General features: G+C 29.6%; 1 protein-coding gene across 2 annotated transcripts in view; it reads right to left on the bottom strand.

Annotated features, from left to right (window-relative positions):
• Positions 1 to 9,661: 9,661 nt before the first annotated feature.
• LOC142328616 (tetraspanin-33-like) overlaps positions 9,662 to 20,674 on the bottom strand; it is a 76,853-nt gene continuing 65,840 nt past the window's right edge. For both annotated transcript variants that reach the window (XM_075372453.1, XM_075372443.1), the window contains exons 6-7: positions 20,369 to 20,485; positions 9,662 to 17,805 (exon numbers count right to left, since the gene is read on the bottom strand). In XM_075372453.1, the coding sequence (XP_075228568.1) occupies positions 17,734 to 17,805; positions 20,369 to 20,485 (189 nt within the window). In that variant the 3' untranslated portion in view covers positions 9,662 to 17,733. The remainder of the gene's footprint in view (positions 17,806 to 20,368; positions 20,486 to 20,674) is intronic.

Here is a 20,674-nt window from a genome sequence, read left to right as displayed (position 1 = left end):
GGGTTTATAGATTACTGGAGTAGTGCCTTGAAAGTTTTGTGGTCATTAGTACATAAAATTAGATTGTTTTATTGTTTTTTAGAAAATTTTCTAATTAATTCAGAAAGTCCCTTTTGTGACCCTCGATTTTTTTACTCCGTGCCGGGGCACGGACTATCCGAGTGTTCGCCCGGCCCTGATTAACATTGTCATCCACTTATTATCAATCTGAGACCAGTTTCATATGTTTTTCATTGTGATTTGAGCAGCCTATTCAATTTTACTTTACCCAAAACAGATGATAATTCTGATTGTACATGAGAGTACGATCAAAAAGTATCCGATCTTGGATCATAAAAACCAAAATAATTAACGTTCACTTACACTAGCGATGTTTCATTGTTGAAAGTATTTTTCCAGTCATTTTTAGTGAGCACTTTAAGTTCTCTTGTCACATTTATTTTAATATCTACTGAGGCTTTCCTTTAAGCGGAATTTTAAGCTTAAGAAAGAGTCCAATATCACAGGATATCATGTCTGATGAGTTATTCAATCCCGTGTTTTTTCCAAGAAAACCTGGATAAATTGTGGTGATGAATTTTCCAATCACCATTTTTCCAAAGCTGTGATTTCTTGTGTCGAACAAAATATCTTATCCGACGATGAAAAGTTATGTAGAATTTTTTATTGATAGTTTGTTCTTCAGGAGCAAACACGTCATGAACCATACCTTGATATTAAAAAACATACTATCAGCATTACCTTCACATTGCTTAGTTATTTTCTGGCTTTCCTTTGACTCAGAGAACTTGGAGATTTCCAATGAGACGAATGTGCCTTTGTCTCATGGACATAACCATAGATCCATATTTATCTTCGGTTGTTATTTTTTCATAAGATCATGGAATCAGCATGTCTTGTGAGATTTACAGTCGGTTTTCCTTGTTCATCAGCGAGAAGTTTTGGGACAAATTTTGCTGCTACGTGCTGCATCCTGAGTACTTATAAAATCAATTGCATTGAGCTAGATTAAACTTCTGCTTTATTTTCATGCTCGTTCTTTTGGGGATTTTTTTTGTAAAAGATTTGCTAGAGCGTTCGTCACTTTCAACACACGTTCGGTCAAATTGGAAACGGTATATCACTGTTTAATTTGTGCAAGATGCTTAGCTTAATCACCAAAAGTTGTTTGAACCTTCCTTATTGTCTCTGTTACCAAACACTTCCAGGCAACATTTAATGCAGATTCTCTTCTAAACCCGTTTATTTTGAACGGCAATGAAAACATCACAACCCCTACCCACACGTTTTACTTTCTCTGCTGCTACGCAGAAACTGCCTGCAATGGTAGCATAACATTGAATCATACACAGCTAATATTGTCAAGGCCATATACCACTACGGTTCCCCTCCCTCACTACAACTGATTACCTTAATAAAAAGTAAGATCATACCTCATATCACCTACTCCTACTATCTTATTCTTGTTCAAATCATTCAGATCGATATCAAATTATGATCCTCATATAAAATCTCTTCAGAACTCATCAAGCTGTTTGTTCAACAAATCATTAGAGTTTCTCTACAATATGACCTTCTATACTCTTTTCACCAGAACTCTATTTATTTTCTTGCAATGGTGTTACATCTAACTTCTGTATTAATAACTTTAGATTTCATTTCCTCTTATTTTTCAATATGCTCCATCTCTCTTTATCATATTATTTTAATTTCTACATCACAACAGTTCTCCTTCAGTTATTCTTTCAGAGCTTATATTATTATCAATTTATTTATATATTAATTCACAAAAGCTGATATGCTTTTTTTGTAACTGTCATATTTGTATTATACAATTAATATAATCTTAATAGAGAAATAAATATTAGTGTAAAATTAAAACCTGCTTTATTTACAAAAATGTTTAAATTTATTTCATTTGACCTGCATAAAATGCCTTATTGAGGTGTACAAACCTCAACTTTGGCTTTACTCACCTTCTAAGACAATCTTAGAGCCAATATATTTTCCATTTCTAATAGTGTTCTTTCTGATACTGTTTTTTATGTAATTCAACTTCCATTTTACATTATATTAGTCATAAACAATCCTAAAGTGAATTTTTTGTCTATAAGAGATCCAAGACTAATAAATGTGATGTAGTTCTCACATTATTTTATCCATGAAGAATTTCTTCTGATTGATATTTGTGGCGAGACTTAAACATCCTGTTGTCTAAAAAAGATGTGCTGTTAGACCATTTTCAGAAAAGGTAATATTTTAGAATACTACAAAATATTTATAAGTATAATCACCAGAAAATATAAATTAATAGAGAGAATAAACATAAAAAAAAAAACATTCAGCATTTTCAATATTTAAGAAATGTACTAAATAAAAAGTGCAAAGCAGCAAAGATTAGTTGAAGGATAGAAACAGCTATGTACAAGATAAAACAATCATAGAAAACAAGTTTCATTTCTGAAATTTTAGAGATGCAGATGGAAGGCAGATGTTAGAAGTAACAGACAGATGGAAAAGCCAGCAGGAATTTACTAAGGACAAAATAATCAAAGTTTTGGAAGAGAAAAAAAGTGGTAGACAGTGATTTTCAAAATCCTGAAAATCTGATTTTAATGATCTGAATTTAAAGAACTTTAAAAGTTTTAAACAATAAAAAAGCATCTGTAAATGATCATCAAAATTACTATGCTGCTGGTGGAGAGATAAGAACTGCTGTACAAATTCGTATGTAGGATTTAGTAGAGTAAAGAAATTGTTTATCAGATTACCATAACAAAGAAAGCAACAGCAGATGCAAGAACATCTGTTTTAGATTTAGATGTAAGAATGTCTGATATCCAAATTACAGGAATCCACTCTTTTTTTTTTATTACATGAAAGAAGCAAAAAGCAAAGAGGAGCTTGAGGGCACAGCGACAAGCCAGGAGACCATTCAATATCGGTTTGACTATATAGTTTATTTAGTTGGATATTGTTGTGTCACACGAAATTCTTAAGTAATGGTTCTCCTTAAAGAATTCTAAGTCTGTTCTCAGGGTCTTCCTTATCTAGTGGAAAAGCAATTTTGTTCTGCTGCAAAGATTTGGGGGTTAGTCAATGTAAAATTATTCATCAGTAATGTACTCCTCCCATCCAATGAACATGTAAAGAAGATAACAAAATGAGAATGACTCAGTAAGTCAATATTTCATGCGAAAAGAAATCTTCTGGAAAGAAGAGTAGAATTAGTGGACCACAAATTGTATCAATTGGTATCAGTTAATCTGATTTCAAAAGAAAATTGTAAGGATATCTGTAAAAAAAAAAGACAAAGATTATAATTATTACAGTACAGATAATTGAACATATAGGATGTAGGAAAGCATAGAAGGTTAGTAATGAAAGGCAAAACTCATCAAACCAGCAAACAATTTTGTCCTGACAAATTGTTGGCTCTTTCTTCTGTCCCTCTCTGTTTTGTAATAGTGCTCTAATAAAATATTATGAATTCATTGTATTATACCTAAATTTTGTTACATTAATTTAAATGTTACAAGGTCAGTTTCAACAATTTCTTTGATCTTACATGAGTTTTTAATGATTGTGTTTATCTAGAATATTAAATTTTAATATATATTTTAAGCAACCGTAGGTAATTTAAAAAAAAAAAAACTCACTTTCTTATTCTAAAGCATTTCACACTATCTTCTGCTATTTTTAAAAAGCTGGTTGGCTGGATTTCATGATACAATTTCAAGTTTTTACTGTAACATTAATTACATAAATGCAATTATAAAATTCCACCCATCATCATCTTTCCCCTCAACTTCTTTGGCAAGTCTTTTGATGTACACTCCATCTGCCATTCATTTCACTTTTAGTGAATAAAAACGTTTTTCCAAAAACCTTCTATGCCTTTGAAACATATCATAACCTGATAGCATAAATAATTTTTACCGATCATTCTTTCTTAAATTCAGTCATCAAGAGCATAAAAATAAAAACAATCTTCTGTAAAGTGTAATTTATGAACAAATTAATCACCAAACAACTGCGTGCAATTTAAAATCTAAGTCATAACAGTTTTGTATGAATAAAGTCTGTTACCATTTTTGAGATGTTAATTCTAGATAACTAATGTCCCCGATATGCATTTTTATAATCTCTCCATTGATTCAGATTAATAAGAAATTCCTTTTGATGTTTTTTCATTTTACTTTTTTCTTATTAAGACCAATTCAAAATAAATTTCTAATACTTTTACAGAAACTATTTTTTCTTCAAAATCACCTCTTCATCTACAAAGAACATACTCATTATTGAATCATATTAAGCACATCTGCGAATCACACTGTTGATGATGATTGAATAAATATAATTGTTTATTAGATTTAGGAATTAATAAACAATTTATCAAAATTTGCTCAAAAAACTTTTGGTATACTGTGCTCTCCAACTCTATATTAAACTTTCCATTACATTCCTTTTTGTCACATTCCATTACGTTTGGTAAAGTTGTAAATAAAGTTTGAAAGTAAACAAAAATTGAATTTCTTCTAACAATGAATACTCTTATAATCCCTTTTAATGTACTCTAAATTCAGTCAAAATAACATCATTAGCAATTTTTTCCCGGCATTACTATTCTGCTCTTAAATTTCTTTTGTTGCTTCTTCTGTGTAGAAACTATTCATACTATATTCTTACTTCACTACTTTCTGGCTGTACCTTGTCTTTCTTCATTTGTTCTATACTTCAATGCTACTTTTTGGTGATTGCTGTCTATGTCATCTGCTAATGTGCAAAAACAGTCCTTTTCAAAAACAATTTAATGATGAAGCCAACTATCCCAATCAGGCTTTTCAATTTGGCCACCTGATCAACACAATTTTTTAGAAACCAACTTGAGGTCGACTTAACTGGTTCACAAAATGTATGGTTCTTTTCATCGCTAACCTATTTTGGCTGATGCCACTCCAGCAGCTAACTTACTGAACAACCCTTTTCAAGGTCACCATAATAAAGCTGCTTCTCATCACCTTCCTTATATAATTGCCAACCATATGGTAAAATGGCTATTTGACACAATCATAACTAAGATAATAAATTTCTTTATGGCAGCTAACATAAATTGATTTCCTGCATGATTTTAGCAATAAAAAAGAGGGAAGTGTTTCAAGATTTTTTTTGCCAACATAATGTCTGCTTTATCTGCCATAACAATTATCACAGCATCTTTCAATGGACTCTGCTTTAAAGATTCTAAAAACTATCAATTTTATCTCATGAACAGTGGCCAACCTTTGCTTTCTCTAACTCCAGAGCACAATAGCTTGATTGTCGAACAACTGATGATGTAATAATGTGGCCGCATCAGCTGTCCTTTTGAGAGCTCTCTGTTAATCATGGAACTGAAAACACAACCTATGTTCATAAGCAACAAGAAGCATGTGTTCATATGCATTTAGCTACTAAAATAAAACTGGTTTGATCTTTGATGAGCACACATAAACCATCAAAATACAACTGTTAATAGAGCAGTTCTAATCACAATCCAATCAGAATCATCTTATCAAAATCAGCAGCAAACCCCATTCAAAATAATTTGCCAATTAAAAAAATAATACAAATTTTTCAGAGCAAGATAACACACAAACACATATTTTGATGTTCAGGACTTATAGTCCTCCTAAGACTTTTTCATACATTCCGGTCTGGGTGCCCTTTCTGGAGTTAAAAATGCTCGCATTATGAGTTTCTTTCTTTGGAGTGTTTTTTCCTCGATCTTTTCATTTAATTTTATCTTGTCTGTGGTGTTTTCTGGTGTAAGGCCAATTTCCTTCAGATCCTCTCTTATTTCTCTGATCCATCAGCATCCTGTCTTGGTGTTTTTCTAATCAAGATTGTACTGTACCAGCTGTTACAGAAGTCTCAAATCTAGCATCCTCAAGATGCATCCAAATAATCCAAGTCTCCTCTTACACACACATGGTATCAGTGATGTGCAATGTTTGATGTGTACTCTTTATACACAACTTTGTTGGGCCGATTAATTGCTATTTTATGTATATATATATATATATATATAAAATACAAATTACTATATATATATATACAGTAGCATGCAAATTAACCTAACAGGGAATTTTTTTTTATGTTGTAGCTACACTGTCAATGTAATGTAAGATTATTGTTCTTTGATTATTTAGAATTTTCATTATAAATCGTGTTTTGTGAAAGTTTATTTCGTTTTTTGTTACATCATATTTTTTGTTCTGTATGTCTTTTGAATAAGTAAAAATGTTTAAAAAAAAGCACAAAAATTGTTTCTCTTTCTGAGCATACCAGTATGACAACAAATAGCTTCTGAATGTAGTGTTGGAATAGGGACAGTAAATGCTGTTTTAAAACAATCTAAAGAAACTGGTTCCTTTTCGCCTCAAAGGAAAGGCAAATATGGTCGTGAAAGAAAAACTACTCCAACACAAAATCAGTTGTTAGTAAGAAAAAGTAAAATTTATTGAAAATTATCTGCTACAGACTTAAATTGAGAATTAACAGCAGTGGAACAGATTTACATATGAAAACTGTTACATGCCAACTTCTTGCAGCTGGATGGAAAGGTTTTTAGCTGGCCAAGAGCCAGCTAAAAAGCAGCTTGTGCAAAAAAAACTCTTGTGGGCCAAAGCACATGCTAACTGGACCAAAGAAGACTGGAAAAATAAAAGTCATATTTTTATGTTCAGAGGCTCACATCCAAAAATCAGTCAAACACCAGAAAAAAATGTTTATGGATTGTTTCACATTTGCAGATCCTTGTTCATTATCCAGTAGATAGTATAGTAATGGATATATCAAGATTCTGAAGGAAAGGGTGTGAAACACCAAGGCAACGAAGTGTTCCAAAAAGATTTGACACCATACTATACTGCCAACATTTTTGAAGAATTAAATATTAAAGTGCTTCCCATACTTAAACCAATTGAAAACCTTTGGACAGTATTCAAAAAACAACTTACAAAAATGAATTGCACCAGAAAAATTGACCTTATTAGAACAATATCAGTATGGTTTCATGATAAAAGAAATAAAAAAAATGTTTAATACATTTGTTTAATTAATGCCAAATTGTGTATTAAGAATAAAGGTCATATTAACTGTTAGGTATTAACAAATTGTACAGGTATGATTTTTTCAAAATTAAGTTACTTTTATTAAAAAACATGTACGTTTGGATTAATTTGCACATTACTGTATATAGCCTGTTCAATTTTTGTTTTAAATTGTTGAATTTACCACTCTTATTTAAATCTTTTATGATCTGTGGTCTAATGTAAAGAATACTGATTTTTATATTTTTCATAACCTCTTATTGAATAACACTCACTTTGAGATATTACTATTTTACACAAGAGGGTGTTGTAATAATCTACGTGAAAAGCAGTAGAGAATGAAGAAAAAGATTTCTTTAAAAATTACAGGTTTAGTTTGAGCACAATTCACTTTCAGCCATACAAAACTCACGGTAATTTATCTGTTTATTTTACTGTATTTTACTGTTTATGCTATACTAATCACCAATTATTAAAGTCCTCACAAATAGTTACTTAAAGGGCTATTAATCCATATCATGAATCCCTTTTCCAGAGCTCTTAAAGAGACCTGGATCCTAGGCTCTTCTGCAGATGAAACTTTTAATGGTAACACACATTTATCATGACACAACAGAGCTGGAGAATACATGGGATTTCAAGAGAATTATTCCTACTATATCTTGATTATTATCATGCGAAAATGCAGAGCCACATTTTCTTGGAAAAAAAACAGCTGTAGTTTTCCATTGCTTTCAGCTGCGCAGTACTCAGAGGACTGAGTGATGTTGATATGGCCGTTTAAGTCATTGTGACTCACGCCCCTAACAACTACTGAAAGAGCTGCAGCTCTTTCAGGAAAGAGGGCAGCAGCTTTTTTGAAAGTGTCGCTTTATATGGAAGTGAAACTTGGACCATCGGAGTATCTGAGAAGAAAAGATTAGAAGCTTTTGAAATGTGGTGTTATAGGAAAATGTTAAAAATCAGATGGGTGGATAAAGTGACAAATGAAGAGGTATTGCGGCAAACAGATGAAGAAAGAAGCATTTGGAAAAATATAGTTAAAAGAAGAGACAGACTTATAGGCCACATACTAAGGCATCCTGGAATAGTCGCTTTAATATTGGAAGGACAGGTAGAAGGAAAACATTGTGTAGGCAGGCCATGTTTGCAATATGTAAAACAAATTGTTATGGATGTAGGATGTAGAGGGTATATTGAAATGAAACGACTAGCACTAGATAGGGAATCTTGGAGAGCTGCATCAAACCAGTCAAATGATTGAAGACAAAAAAAAAATATCTTGATATGAGCTGTTACCTGCAAACTACTATTAATAAAACCAATCTTATCTGGCTAACTTCCAAATTTGGTAGCCATTTTAAAATTCAGTAGCTGTAATCTATTCAGTAGCTGCGGCTCACCCTGAAACAGACATTCTATAAGAAACCAACTGATTTAGTTTGAATTATCAAAAATAAAAGCTTATCATATCTTTTGGTTTTGTCTTTTAACTCATTGTTGGAGATGAATTGTTCCAAAGTACACATAATCCTGTAGAAGTATCTTTTCTACCAGGTTTATTATAGTGTATTAAAAACACAAATTTCTCAGAAAATGAATTAAATGGTCCATTTATATTACTTGTTTACAAAGTTCAAACGACAAACTGAAAGAAGTCAGAATTGATTTCTACAATATTCCAGTCTCTAGAACAGTAGCACTGGTTTCTTGATTTCACCATTTAGGCAACTATGCATTTATAGCTAATAGCATTTCTGCATTGTCAGCCCAGAATACATTGTTAATTAGAACCCAACATAATAATGGCCTGGAGAGAAAATTGAGAAGCAAATACTTTTTTCTTTTTTTTTTGGTTTTTGTGGGCGAAAAACGCCTGGGCGTCATCATCGCCCGGTAGCTATTAGTAAAAGGAGAAACAAATACTGATTGAATATAATTGATCAGGTGATTCTCAAATTCCCGACTGTCTCTTGTACTAAAACTTCAGGTGCTAACCCACTTTACCAATCAGTATTTTTTAAACACTTGAAATATGAGGTCTCAAAATGATTGAAACATTAGGGTTGAACTTACACCTTGAGTGAAGTACAAGTAACATATATTTAACCAAATCACACAAAATTATGGAATTTCACAATTAATTAAGTAAATTAAGAATATCAAGTAAATTAATCATTACGTATTTCAAAATTAAAAGGTTATTCAGTGTAAATTTTAGTGTGCAATACTCTCATCCTCTCAAGATATGGGCATCCATGGCCTTGAGACCTAAAATTACCCTATGAATGGACAAATTTGTTTCATGCTTTTATTACTTAAATGATATTTTCTCATCATCCACCTCCTCCTCCTTTTCTTATCCTTAATTCTTCTTCCCTATTTTGGTATCAAGGGTATAATTAACATCCTGGGAGGTTCATGCTGATGTGCCATGACTGTTTTCTATCTGATGAATGAAAAATATAAGTAAAGCTGACTGGCTCTCCTAATCTCTCCCAGAATATAATTACAAACAAGTTCAATTTAATGTAAGTAAGGAGATATTCTCAAGCCAAAAAAAGCAATTAAAATACAAATTACTTTATTCATTTTTTTATAATAAGAATAATTTTTATTATATGATTTTTAATAATTTGTGTATTTTAACGTCAATGTACAGGAATTTATACTTTTTGGACAATATAACATCACACTTCATATAACACAATCCAAATTATCCATTTTTCATAATACTGACATGTCAGTAAATAAAAACAAGCATCAGAAAATTGTTTAACTGAACTTTAAAATATTAAAATAATCATAGTTTAATATATGTATTAAAATAAGTGTATTTGTTACAATGAATAAAAACTTGCACCATACATGAAATAATTCCAAAAATTATAAAAGTACAAAAGAACATAATGAACATAATTCTATATAAGTTCCACACGTGATATTCTGTGCAGTTTTTTATGTTTAAAGTATAATTATGGTAGTTACAGACAATAAAATATTTTAAAAAAATTAGAATTACATACAAATGAATATAAGTATTATTATAAATAATGTAATATAAAAAAAAATCTGTTTTTTCTGTTGGTCCTCATTTTATTTAACTCAATGTAATTATGAATAAAGAATAAATAGCAGAATCAATCTACCATTGAAATATTAATTTATTTCATTAATCATAGGAGTTAGTGGAAGACTACATTTATAACATTTTTATCAACCATATTATTTTAAACAATCCTTAAAAAATTGGACACAAAAATATCTTTATAAACAAAAATCTCCCATAAAAATTTCTTTACAAAATAAAAATCTCCCATAAACAACATAAAGGAGTTAAATTATATAATTCTTATCTTATAAACCAACTCTATAATAACAAATAATACATTTGCAATCAAATTGTTAATTTTACATAGTAACCAATTAAATCACAATTTGTGATTTATCTGTACAGATCAAACTGTTTTGGAAAATTATGTTTTCAAACAAAATATTGTAAAGAAATTATAATACCAAGTCTTATTAACTGATAGTACATCATTGAAATACAATCTTCAGAAAGAAAAAAATGTAATTAGAAAAAAAAATTATTGTAACCCAGATATCAGCCACTAGTCAAATGATTATTGAGTTTTCAAGTCTTCTGCCAGTAAGAAAATCATAAAAGTACATTTTATCCCTTGAAAGTTTTTCTCACACTTATAAAAGTGTCAAAAAAAATTTGGGCAGTGAATACAGACTAAAACATTTACACATATAAAAATCTGGTTACTCATTAAGCAGAAAATTTTTAGTTTCCTTTATGTTTAATATCTCATACATAGATACACATATGTATGTTTGTATACTTGCATTCACAATTACATTACAAACATAATATAAACATGTATAGGCAATCAAGTTTAAATTGCAAGATTTTTTTTATGCAATCAATATTTTGTTTGTTGAAACAGGACATGTTTTAGGCAGAAATATTAATTTATACCATTTTCATTTATCACAGAACGTATTACATTACTTAAATGTGTGTTAAGTAGGAGCATCTCTCTATTTTATTCAGAAAAAATGGATCCAAATTCTGGTCACTCCTACAATTTCACATAGTAAAAATTTTCATACTATATCTATTTATCCATCCTGCCAAACAGAGACAACTGAAAACTGGTAATAAGGCAATAAGAACATAGAATGTATTGTGTTACAGATACGTTACAACTGATTGTGTTTCATGATACTTATACATAGTTATCTACTAGAACTGGATTAAAAGTATTTTTTTAAGAAAGAAAAGTTGATTATTTGACCTTTTCAGGCTTAAACATGGCCACTCTTATAAGGTTATAGATTGTATTCAGTAATACCTGCAAATATTTCCGCTAAAATCACAGAGATAAACTTGATCAGTGAATTGTAAAAATGCAAATTTACAGTTGAACAAAGAAAATGTACGGTGATGCCCTTCCCACTTAAACATTTTAAATTCTGATCCAATATAAAATGAAATTACAATTTCAAAATTACACAAGGAATTTTATAATTTCTGTAGCATAGCTTCTTACTGTTTAACTGTGAATTAACTTTACTGTCACAACTGAAGATTATTGAGAAAATAACAAGGTTTATAAGTATTTAATTAATTCTAAAGAATTTAAAGAGCTTTTATTAATAAATAAAATCAGCTAGCTAGCAGCTCATAGATTTCTAACTTCAAATACAGTAGATGGAAAGGGCAGCAATTAAGATGTAGAAATTTGAGTCTAATACTAGATTTACACAATTCATGTTTATTTTTTCAAATAAATAATACAAAAAATGGAGAAATGGGCAATATTCAATGGTAAATTATAGAAATTATTGCATTCAAAGTTATTTAACTCAAGAATGGATAATGCATTTCTTACAGATTTTTGTGATAAATAAAATTAGAAAATAAGTTCAATATAATAACAATGTCCTTGGGTTACTTAATTGAAAAACTTAAAGAATTTCTGCCTTCAAATTAAGTTTTAAGGAGATGTCAGAAAAAATTGTAACAATAAAAATAATAACTCACAAAATACTTACAGAACAGAAATTTCTCCGAGTTATTAATTGTAATTGATATATTTATACTGCTAAGACATCCAAACTCTCTATCACCTACAGTTTAGCTTTCCTTGCATCACGGAATGCAAAATTTTGATTTTTAAATTTGATAAAAAAGACTTGGTTTATTTCTAATGGACATCTACAGCAAAATGAGAAACTTTAAGACATTTGTAAATGCATTCTCACTTTTACACATTTAAATGTGTCATTGCACTTACATTACATCTAATTTTCAAAACAATACCAGATTACTTAAAATTATATTAATCATAATTGTAGATAAAACTCATAGAGCTATCATGAGAGTAGCACAAAACAATTAATAATAAACTTAAGCGTTAGTAAATGTATAAAGGGAACAATAATTAATTTGCAGAAAACAGTAATGTAAATTCAGGCTTTCCTACTTTCTCAAGATTATGCTGGTTCAATAAATACCACAAACCCACCGAGCATACTATGATTGGAAAAGAGATACCAGATTTTTTTTTAATAAAATCTACAACTTAAGTTGTAAGTCTTAAGAAACTGTCATGAAGTAGTAACCAATAATATTTTAGCACAAAAAATGATTGTTATTGGTTGTTGGCAACCTAAAGTTGGCTTCTATTGAGTGTTTAGGGAGTAATAAAAACACACGCTAGCTTTTTCAGACTACACTAATAAAAATTTTCAGTTAAAAGCAGTAGTTAATCTTAAATGATAATTATAAAGTTACAAGAACACCAGTTTTCTAATGATAACAGGAAAAGAGTATATATTATCAAAAAGTGCCATTTAGGTTGCTGTCTGAATTATCTATTACAAACGTGATCTACTGTTTATTGGTTTCTAACTAGTAATTTAAAAAAAAAAAAGTATAAATTATGATAAGATCAATTAAAAAAAAGATTCCAGTTTCATGTAAAAAAATTTGAATGTGCTAACATCCAAGATCAGAAGCTTAAATATGGTCCAGGCATATTTCATAAAAACATAATATGACTACTTTCAGTTAAGGAAACATTACTTAAAATTTCATAACAAATTGTCCATCTTGTAAAGAAACAAACTGACATGATATTTTTTTAAAAAATACACTGAACATAAAGGGCACTATTAAAAATTAATTAATTAATAAGGCTTTAAACAAACCACAATATGGTTTGTTTAGGTGAACAGATTATTTTTATCACTAACTGGATTTATTATCTACTAATTCACCATGGTTGACAGCCGAATCTGATCTATTTTCAAACGTTATTGTTGATTATGTGTTTCATGGTTAAGTATTGAGGATGGTGGTGGTATAAGATTAAACTGATTGTTCTTTATTTTAGGAATGTGATATTATTATTATTATTTATTTTATTTACATGAAATTCATTCACTCAATTCACCTAGATCCCCAAATTTAAACTGAAAGCTGTTAATTATTAAAAAAATAAAAATAAATTTTAAATTGGAACTAAAAATAAAAAACCGTTAAAATAATAACATTTAAAAAAGACAAATAAATATAATTTGAGAGAATACTGATTTTACAAAATTTTCATAAATAAGATTGCTTTAGTCTTGTGAGTGACAATGTGTACATTTAAGTTCTGTGAACTCCACAGACCACAACAGTCTAATCAGTTAAAAGTGTCTGTTACAAGTTCAAAACGGATCTACATCCTGAACATCCAAAGATGAATGAAATAAATGTAAAGGTGTGCAACAAAGTAAAGATGGAGAAACTACTTTGAAGCTAATACAAATAGATAACCAAGGATGTAGAATGTAAAAAATATAAAAGTTACAGATTAGCACAAAACAGAAAGTAGACAATCTGTAATTGCAATTATTTTCAATCTTGTATAATTGTAGAACCTCTTGTGCAATTTTTGTAAGTTAACAGTAACTCGCTCCCACGGCTAAATCATTTCACACTTCAGTGGTAATATCACAATGCAAAAAAATTAGAACTCTTTAATATGTTCTTCACTGGCTTTATTTATGATAGGCTTAATGCTCCTCAAAATTGGAATATGTCATTGTTTTTTGCAGCCTTAAACCTAAAAACTAATAAATATGCAGATATGACATTTTTAGAATTACCTTTTTCCCTTACAAAAGAGGACAAGAAAATTTAATAATAAATTTTCTATACTTTTGAAATATACTTATAATAAATTACTAAGGACTATTCTGAGTCATAAATAAAATTAAAAGTATTTAGAGTATTAAGAGTCTATACACAAATTACCAATTTCTACAGAGTGCCATGATTTAATAAAATCGATCAGTTATATTCACATTTTTTCCTTACATAGTAGTGAAATAAATTGCATAATACAGCAGCCATAAATTTTCCATAAATCTCTTCTACAGGTATTTCTCTAGATAAAATAATCTCTTTCTCAAGATGTCTAGAATCTGAAATAATGATGATAAATTCACACTGCTTCTACCACTGTCCAAATTAATTTTTATTATTGCTAAGCCAATGAATCACCTTATGTCAAATGAACTTACACTCAATCAATTTGGATGAATTCCAAAGAAACATGACTATATGAAGACTGCAAAACATTCATATCAAAAGTTTTCGAAGAACAAGGATAATAGAGAGAAAAGTGAAGGCCTTTCTTGATCACAAAGGCCATTTCAAAGAAATGACCAATATTTATTCTTGAAAAAGTTGAAATAAGCCATAATTCTTTCTTGAAGAAGTTGAAATAAGCCATAATTCTAAGTCGCACCTATAACATACTGAAATTGTTGTATTTATATTTGGATGAAAGGCACAAATGTGTCAAAAGGGTAATTTTTGTTGTCAAAATGTTAAATTCTTTTTGTTGACGATTTCTTCAAGACAGCCACAACTAGAATTGATTTAGCTCCAGTCAATTCCTTTTTTTTTATTTTTGCAAAGATTTGCGATTTAATTTGCACAACTAATAGTTCTCTCTGTTGATGATGCCAGTTGCTTTCATTAAGATGTAAGGAACATGCTACTTACACATGTCTATATAAGGAAACATTCTTAAGCAATTCTATTCAAAACGATTTTATCAACTGATTTTGTTTAAAAGAATATTTTAAAGCTAAACTAAATAGATATTTTAATTTTTTTAAATAATATACACACATATATATATATCAATTAATTTAGTTATATAGATCAATTACGGACATTTTCTATTTTTATGGCACTGTAAACAAAACAGTTTGTTTTGTTAATTTCTTATCTTAGCTATAGCAATAATATCATCTTTGTAAGGTAGATTTAATTTTCTTTAAATGTTTAAGCTACAAAAAATTCTGTCATCAGATATTCTAATGATGATTTACCATTCTTATGCTTCTGTTTCTGTTTAGCCTTCGGGAATTACCATTCAGGTATTACATCAGAGGATGAATGAGGATGATATGTATGAATGAAAATGAAGTGTAGTCTTGTACAGTCTTAGTTCAACCATTCCTGAGATTTGTGGTTACTGAAACCCAACCACCACGGAACACTGGTTTCTGCCTTTTGTACCAGTATCTGCCTTCACTATAACTGCCTTTACTAGGATTTGAACGCTGGAACTCTCGACTTCCATATCAGCTGATTTGGAAAGATGCGTTTACCACTAGACCAACCCGGTGGGTTCCATTCTTATGCTAGCTAGATCACTTATTCTTTATGCTATCTGCCTCTTGTGATTATCAAGTCACTACATTACAGGTTTTAAAATTGTTAAAGTTTAGAACAACAAGCAACCAGGGCTTATTTTAAAAAAAAAACATAAGTCATAGAAAATACATAAATTAAAATTGGATAATTATACAATTATAAACTAGATAAAGCACACAGAATTTTCAAAACTTTAGACAGAAAATTGTTTTTATATATAAATATTTATGGTTACAACAGATAACAAGCCAGACAAAGTAGTTTTGGGGACTCAGCATTTATAGTTTCTCTCAATAATTTAAAGTAAATATATTATCAACAAAAACCGAAAATGCTAGGGGGGTGAATTCCTAGCTGAGGAGTGATTGATATCAATCACCAAATAGTTCATTTTGAATGAATGCGTGAAAATGAATCATAAGCCACATCAAAAGTAATATTAAATAATTATTTTTTTATTTTTGTGTAGTTATTTTTTATAATCCTGATGTTCATTGATATTAAATGTATTTTAACTGGTAGGATATTTGAAATTTGTCATATATACAAAATGTTTTAAATACATGAAAAAATACATGAACAGTGGTATTCAATTATAATATTTTACTATAATCAGTTACTTATAAAATAAGGAATAGAATAATTAAATCAGTTACATAAAAATAAGAATGAATGAAAAATTTAAATGCCACACTAATTAAAAGATATTGTAGGTAATGATTTCTACAATAGTTTGTCAAAATCAATAAATTAAATTAGGTAGAATCTAAGATAATGTCTACAGAATTTATTAATGACTCAGAACAGTGGTTGGTTTAAACCACCTGATCCAAGTAGGATTATCTTTCTAACTAAAGCAAAATAGTTCACAATATGAACTAATTGTGTATATAATGTAAAAATATTATATAAATAAAAACAAATTGTTTGCATAACTCATTTTTAAGGTCATGATGGTGCAGCATTCAAAAGAATTTAAAAACTTTGAAAAATATAATTATAAAAATATCATTTACACGATCATATTACATTTATAATAAAGAAATAAATACACATACATACACACACACAAATCATTCAATATTATTTCTGTAAATAAAATCCATTTAAAAGTGTAGAATCATCTGAGTATTAAAAACAATATTAATGAGATACTAAATTCTTATTAAAACTGAAGCACCTCAAGAACAATATTCAAAATAACATTGCCAGAATTTAAAAAATATAAATATAAAAACTTAGCACAGTAAATATAACTAAATATAAAGTTGCATAAAATTAATATTAAAATAATTGAGACTTCTTACATAAATGCAAAGCTTACATAATAAAAACAATCACAGAACTTAAAAACTAAGTCACTGATAATTAATCATTAATTATTTTTGTTCAAATCCACTGTCGGATTTAATATCTATAACAATGAAAATTAAAATTTATGCACCATCCAATTAACTGTTGTTTTTTCTTCAGAAACATAATCCAATTAATGTCTAGTTATTTTTTCTTATCAAATGAGAATTATCACAGAAGATGATTAAGTATTGAGTGATATGGTTTAAATATTTAAAATGGTTTAAATATCAGGAATAAATAGTGAAAAGGATGGTATATAAATTTTATTTTAGTATTATAATTTATTTTTTTCAGATGCTCCCATTCATATCAATCTTGCTTATAACCAGCAAATATATACTTGTAAATATATAGATATTACATATTCAAAATCATTGTTTAATGTCAGTATTTAATTAACTTATAACTTTATGACAATTAGTAAAAAGTTTTTTACATGATCGATGTGAATGCTCTTTAATAGTATAATAAACAAGATTTAAATTGTTTTACAGGAGAACCAGGCGCCTACCATCCAATAACCTAACCAAGACGGTAGGCGACGATATTTCAGGAGCTCCACCGTGATTTTTGTAATTCAATTTGACCTTCGAGTGTTTTACCCAGGTAAATGACAAACAACTGCAAAAATAAAATACATAAGAATTTAAATACATTAAACTTAAATTAGTTTTTATTAATATCAAATTTCAAACTATAAAAAATTAATAAAAATGATCACACAGTATGATATTATTACTCAAGCAATACATAATATATGAGAGGTTAGCTCTAAAGTAAAAACAGTTTCATTGTAAAAAAATTATTCTGAAAACTTTAAAAATATTTTTTATTTCTCTTAAACTACATACCACCTTATACTACTTCTCTATATAATCACCACATGAATTAAGATATTTATCATAGCGATACACCAGCTTCAATATATCCTTGTATTCTTCGGCCACCAGTCTACTTAGCGACTGATTAACAGCATTTTTAAGTTCATCATCACCTGCGAATTGCTTACCACACAAAAATTCTTTCAATTTCCCCAACAAATGGAAATCAGAAGGAGCCAAGTCCGAACTATATGGTGGGTAATCGTAAATTTCCCATCCAAATGTTCTCAGTAAATCACATGTCGAACCTGCAACATATGGACATGCATTACCGTGCAGCAGGATGATGCCATTGGTCATCCGCCCATGTCGCCAATTTTGAATGGTCCACCGTAACTTACATACAGTTTCGTAGTAGGCGTCTGCATTTATAGTTATTCCATATGACATGAAATCAATCAGCGGTATGCCAAACCAATCCCAAAAGACTGGCCATCACTTTGCATTCAAATGACTGTGGCTTGACCTTTGTTGGTCTGGTTGGTGATTGAGGATTACGCCATTTACTTGACTGTCGTTTTTTTCTCTGGGATGTAATGCGAAATCCATGTTTCATCACTGGTAAGAACTAAATTAAGAAACTTATCACCTTTTTTCTGTGTACCAAATCAAAAATTCCAAAACAGATCCCATTCAGATTTTTTGTGACGTTTCACTAAAGTGTACGGCACCCAACATGAAGCCTTTCTGAAGCCTAAATGGACATGAACAATGCAACTGATAACAACTCTTGAAACATCAGGAAAAAGAAGGGCCAGGTTGGAAATCATTGAACGATAATCTTTTCTAATTTCATCATCAACACGTTTCAACAATTCCTTGGTGATTATTGAAGGCCTCCCCAAAAGTTCATCCATCATGCACATTAATTCTGTTATTTCTAAAAATTACACACCATTTTCAGATGTTTCTTTCATTCATTACATTGTCATTGTACACAGCAACCAACTGCCTATGAATTTCAGCAGTAGTAAAAATCCTGGAAATCTGGGAGAATAAATGGATTAATGCAGAAAACATAAAAATGAAAGACGATTTAACAAGCAAAATTTAAAATGGAAAATGGCACAGGAAGATCGGCTGAACTTTACATTTTACACTTTTCCTCCTTACATAAGAGGTAAAAAAGCAAACAACAAGAGAAGCAACGTGGCATGAGAATAATCAGAAATGGTTGTAGAGAAATGAAGCCTGGATATGCAAATAACAAATATGCAAGTAGAAGTATAATGTATTGAAGAAAAAGTAGGAATATAAAGAAAATTATCAGGAAAAGAATTAGAAAAGAAAAAAGAAATGAAAGATGATTTTAAGAGACATTAAACGTAAGATCAAAACATGATAATGTTTAACAACAGAAAATACTATCAATACAGATAAAACAATAAAATTTTACATGATGTTTGGACAAAGTAAGATTCTGCATGCACAGTATTATATCCTAACAAAATCTACAGTCTTAAATCCTATTGAGAATTCAAATTGAAAAGATTGTTAATACTATCCTCAGGTTTTAAAAAATGTATTATTTTTATCTTAAAATATTTATCTTAATTAAGAAACATGAGAACTACTATTTACTAAGAGCTGCAGCAAAATCATAACTGATGAATGAGAAGGAGTGCATTGGCATTGCAACATGATCTTGGTTCCTATGGCTGTTATGATTTAACACTGGATGAGTGAGAACAGGTTTAGGGTGTTTTTAACATACATACACCATTAACAACTGATACCGATTTATATTTGCAAGTCATCATGCTTTGTCATTTTATGTGACCTGGTTCCATATCAATTATAATAACAAACCATTTTTGAACTTCATAAAGTATAACTTCAAGGACATAGAATGAGATAACTATTATTTGAGAAAATAAGGGTGAGTAGTGCACTTTTAATTAATAACAAATTGCGGGTAAAATTTTTTTGACATAATCATAAGTGCCACTCTTTAAAGCCATATTATTATGCAATTTACTGCACTGTTAAAAGTGGAATAATAGCTCTAGTTCCAACATGAAGTGTTACCCTGCTTATTACAACAAAGATGAACTTCTTGGCAACATTTTTTTATGTACTTTAACAGAGGATGTTATTACCCCAGCAATATGTGATGTTATTTCAGAATCTTACAAAGCAAGAACTGTAAATCATGAAAAGATTAGAATTAACAAATTTTTATACATCAAACTGATATATTTTTTGGTATGAATGCCTCAAAATTATCTATTTTTACAGTACGAGACCATTACACCTCAAGCATTCAGGTCTACTAAAATTAGTTTCTAAATAAATATTAATACCTGAGAAAGTGCAACACCTAATGCTATTCCAGCAATAGTATAGAGATTCCGCTCAGCCCACGAACGTACCACTTCTATACAACCACTAGTCCAAACTTTCTTGCTTGCTTCTGCAACCTGGAAAAAAATAATAATGAACAAAACCTAACACTGATAATTCCTTTTCAAACCAATAATTCTAGATATATTTAACACTTTTAAATGATAAGGCTAATGACAGACATCTTTTGGGAATTATATGTAGAACCATAGCTACTTTTTTTTCAGTCTCTCTGAATTAGAGTAACTGTACATAATTTTAAAATT

The sequence above is a fragment of the Lycorma delicatula genome, chromosome 1 (assembly GCF_047948215.1).
Source record: "Lycorma delicatula isolate Av1 chromosome 1, ASM4794821v1, whole genome shotgun sequence".
NCBI lineage: Eukaryota > Metazoa > Arthropoda > Insecta > Hemiptera > Fulgoridae > Lycorma > Lycorma delicatula.
Note: the sequence above shows the minus strand (reverse complement) of the source record. Positions and strands in the feature narration are given on the sequence as shown.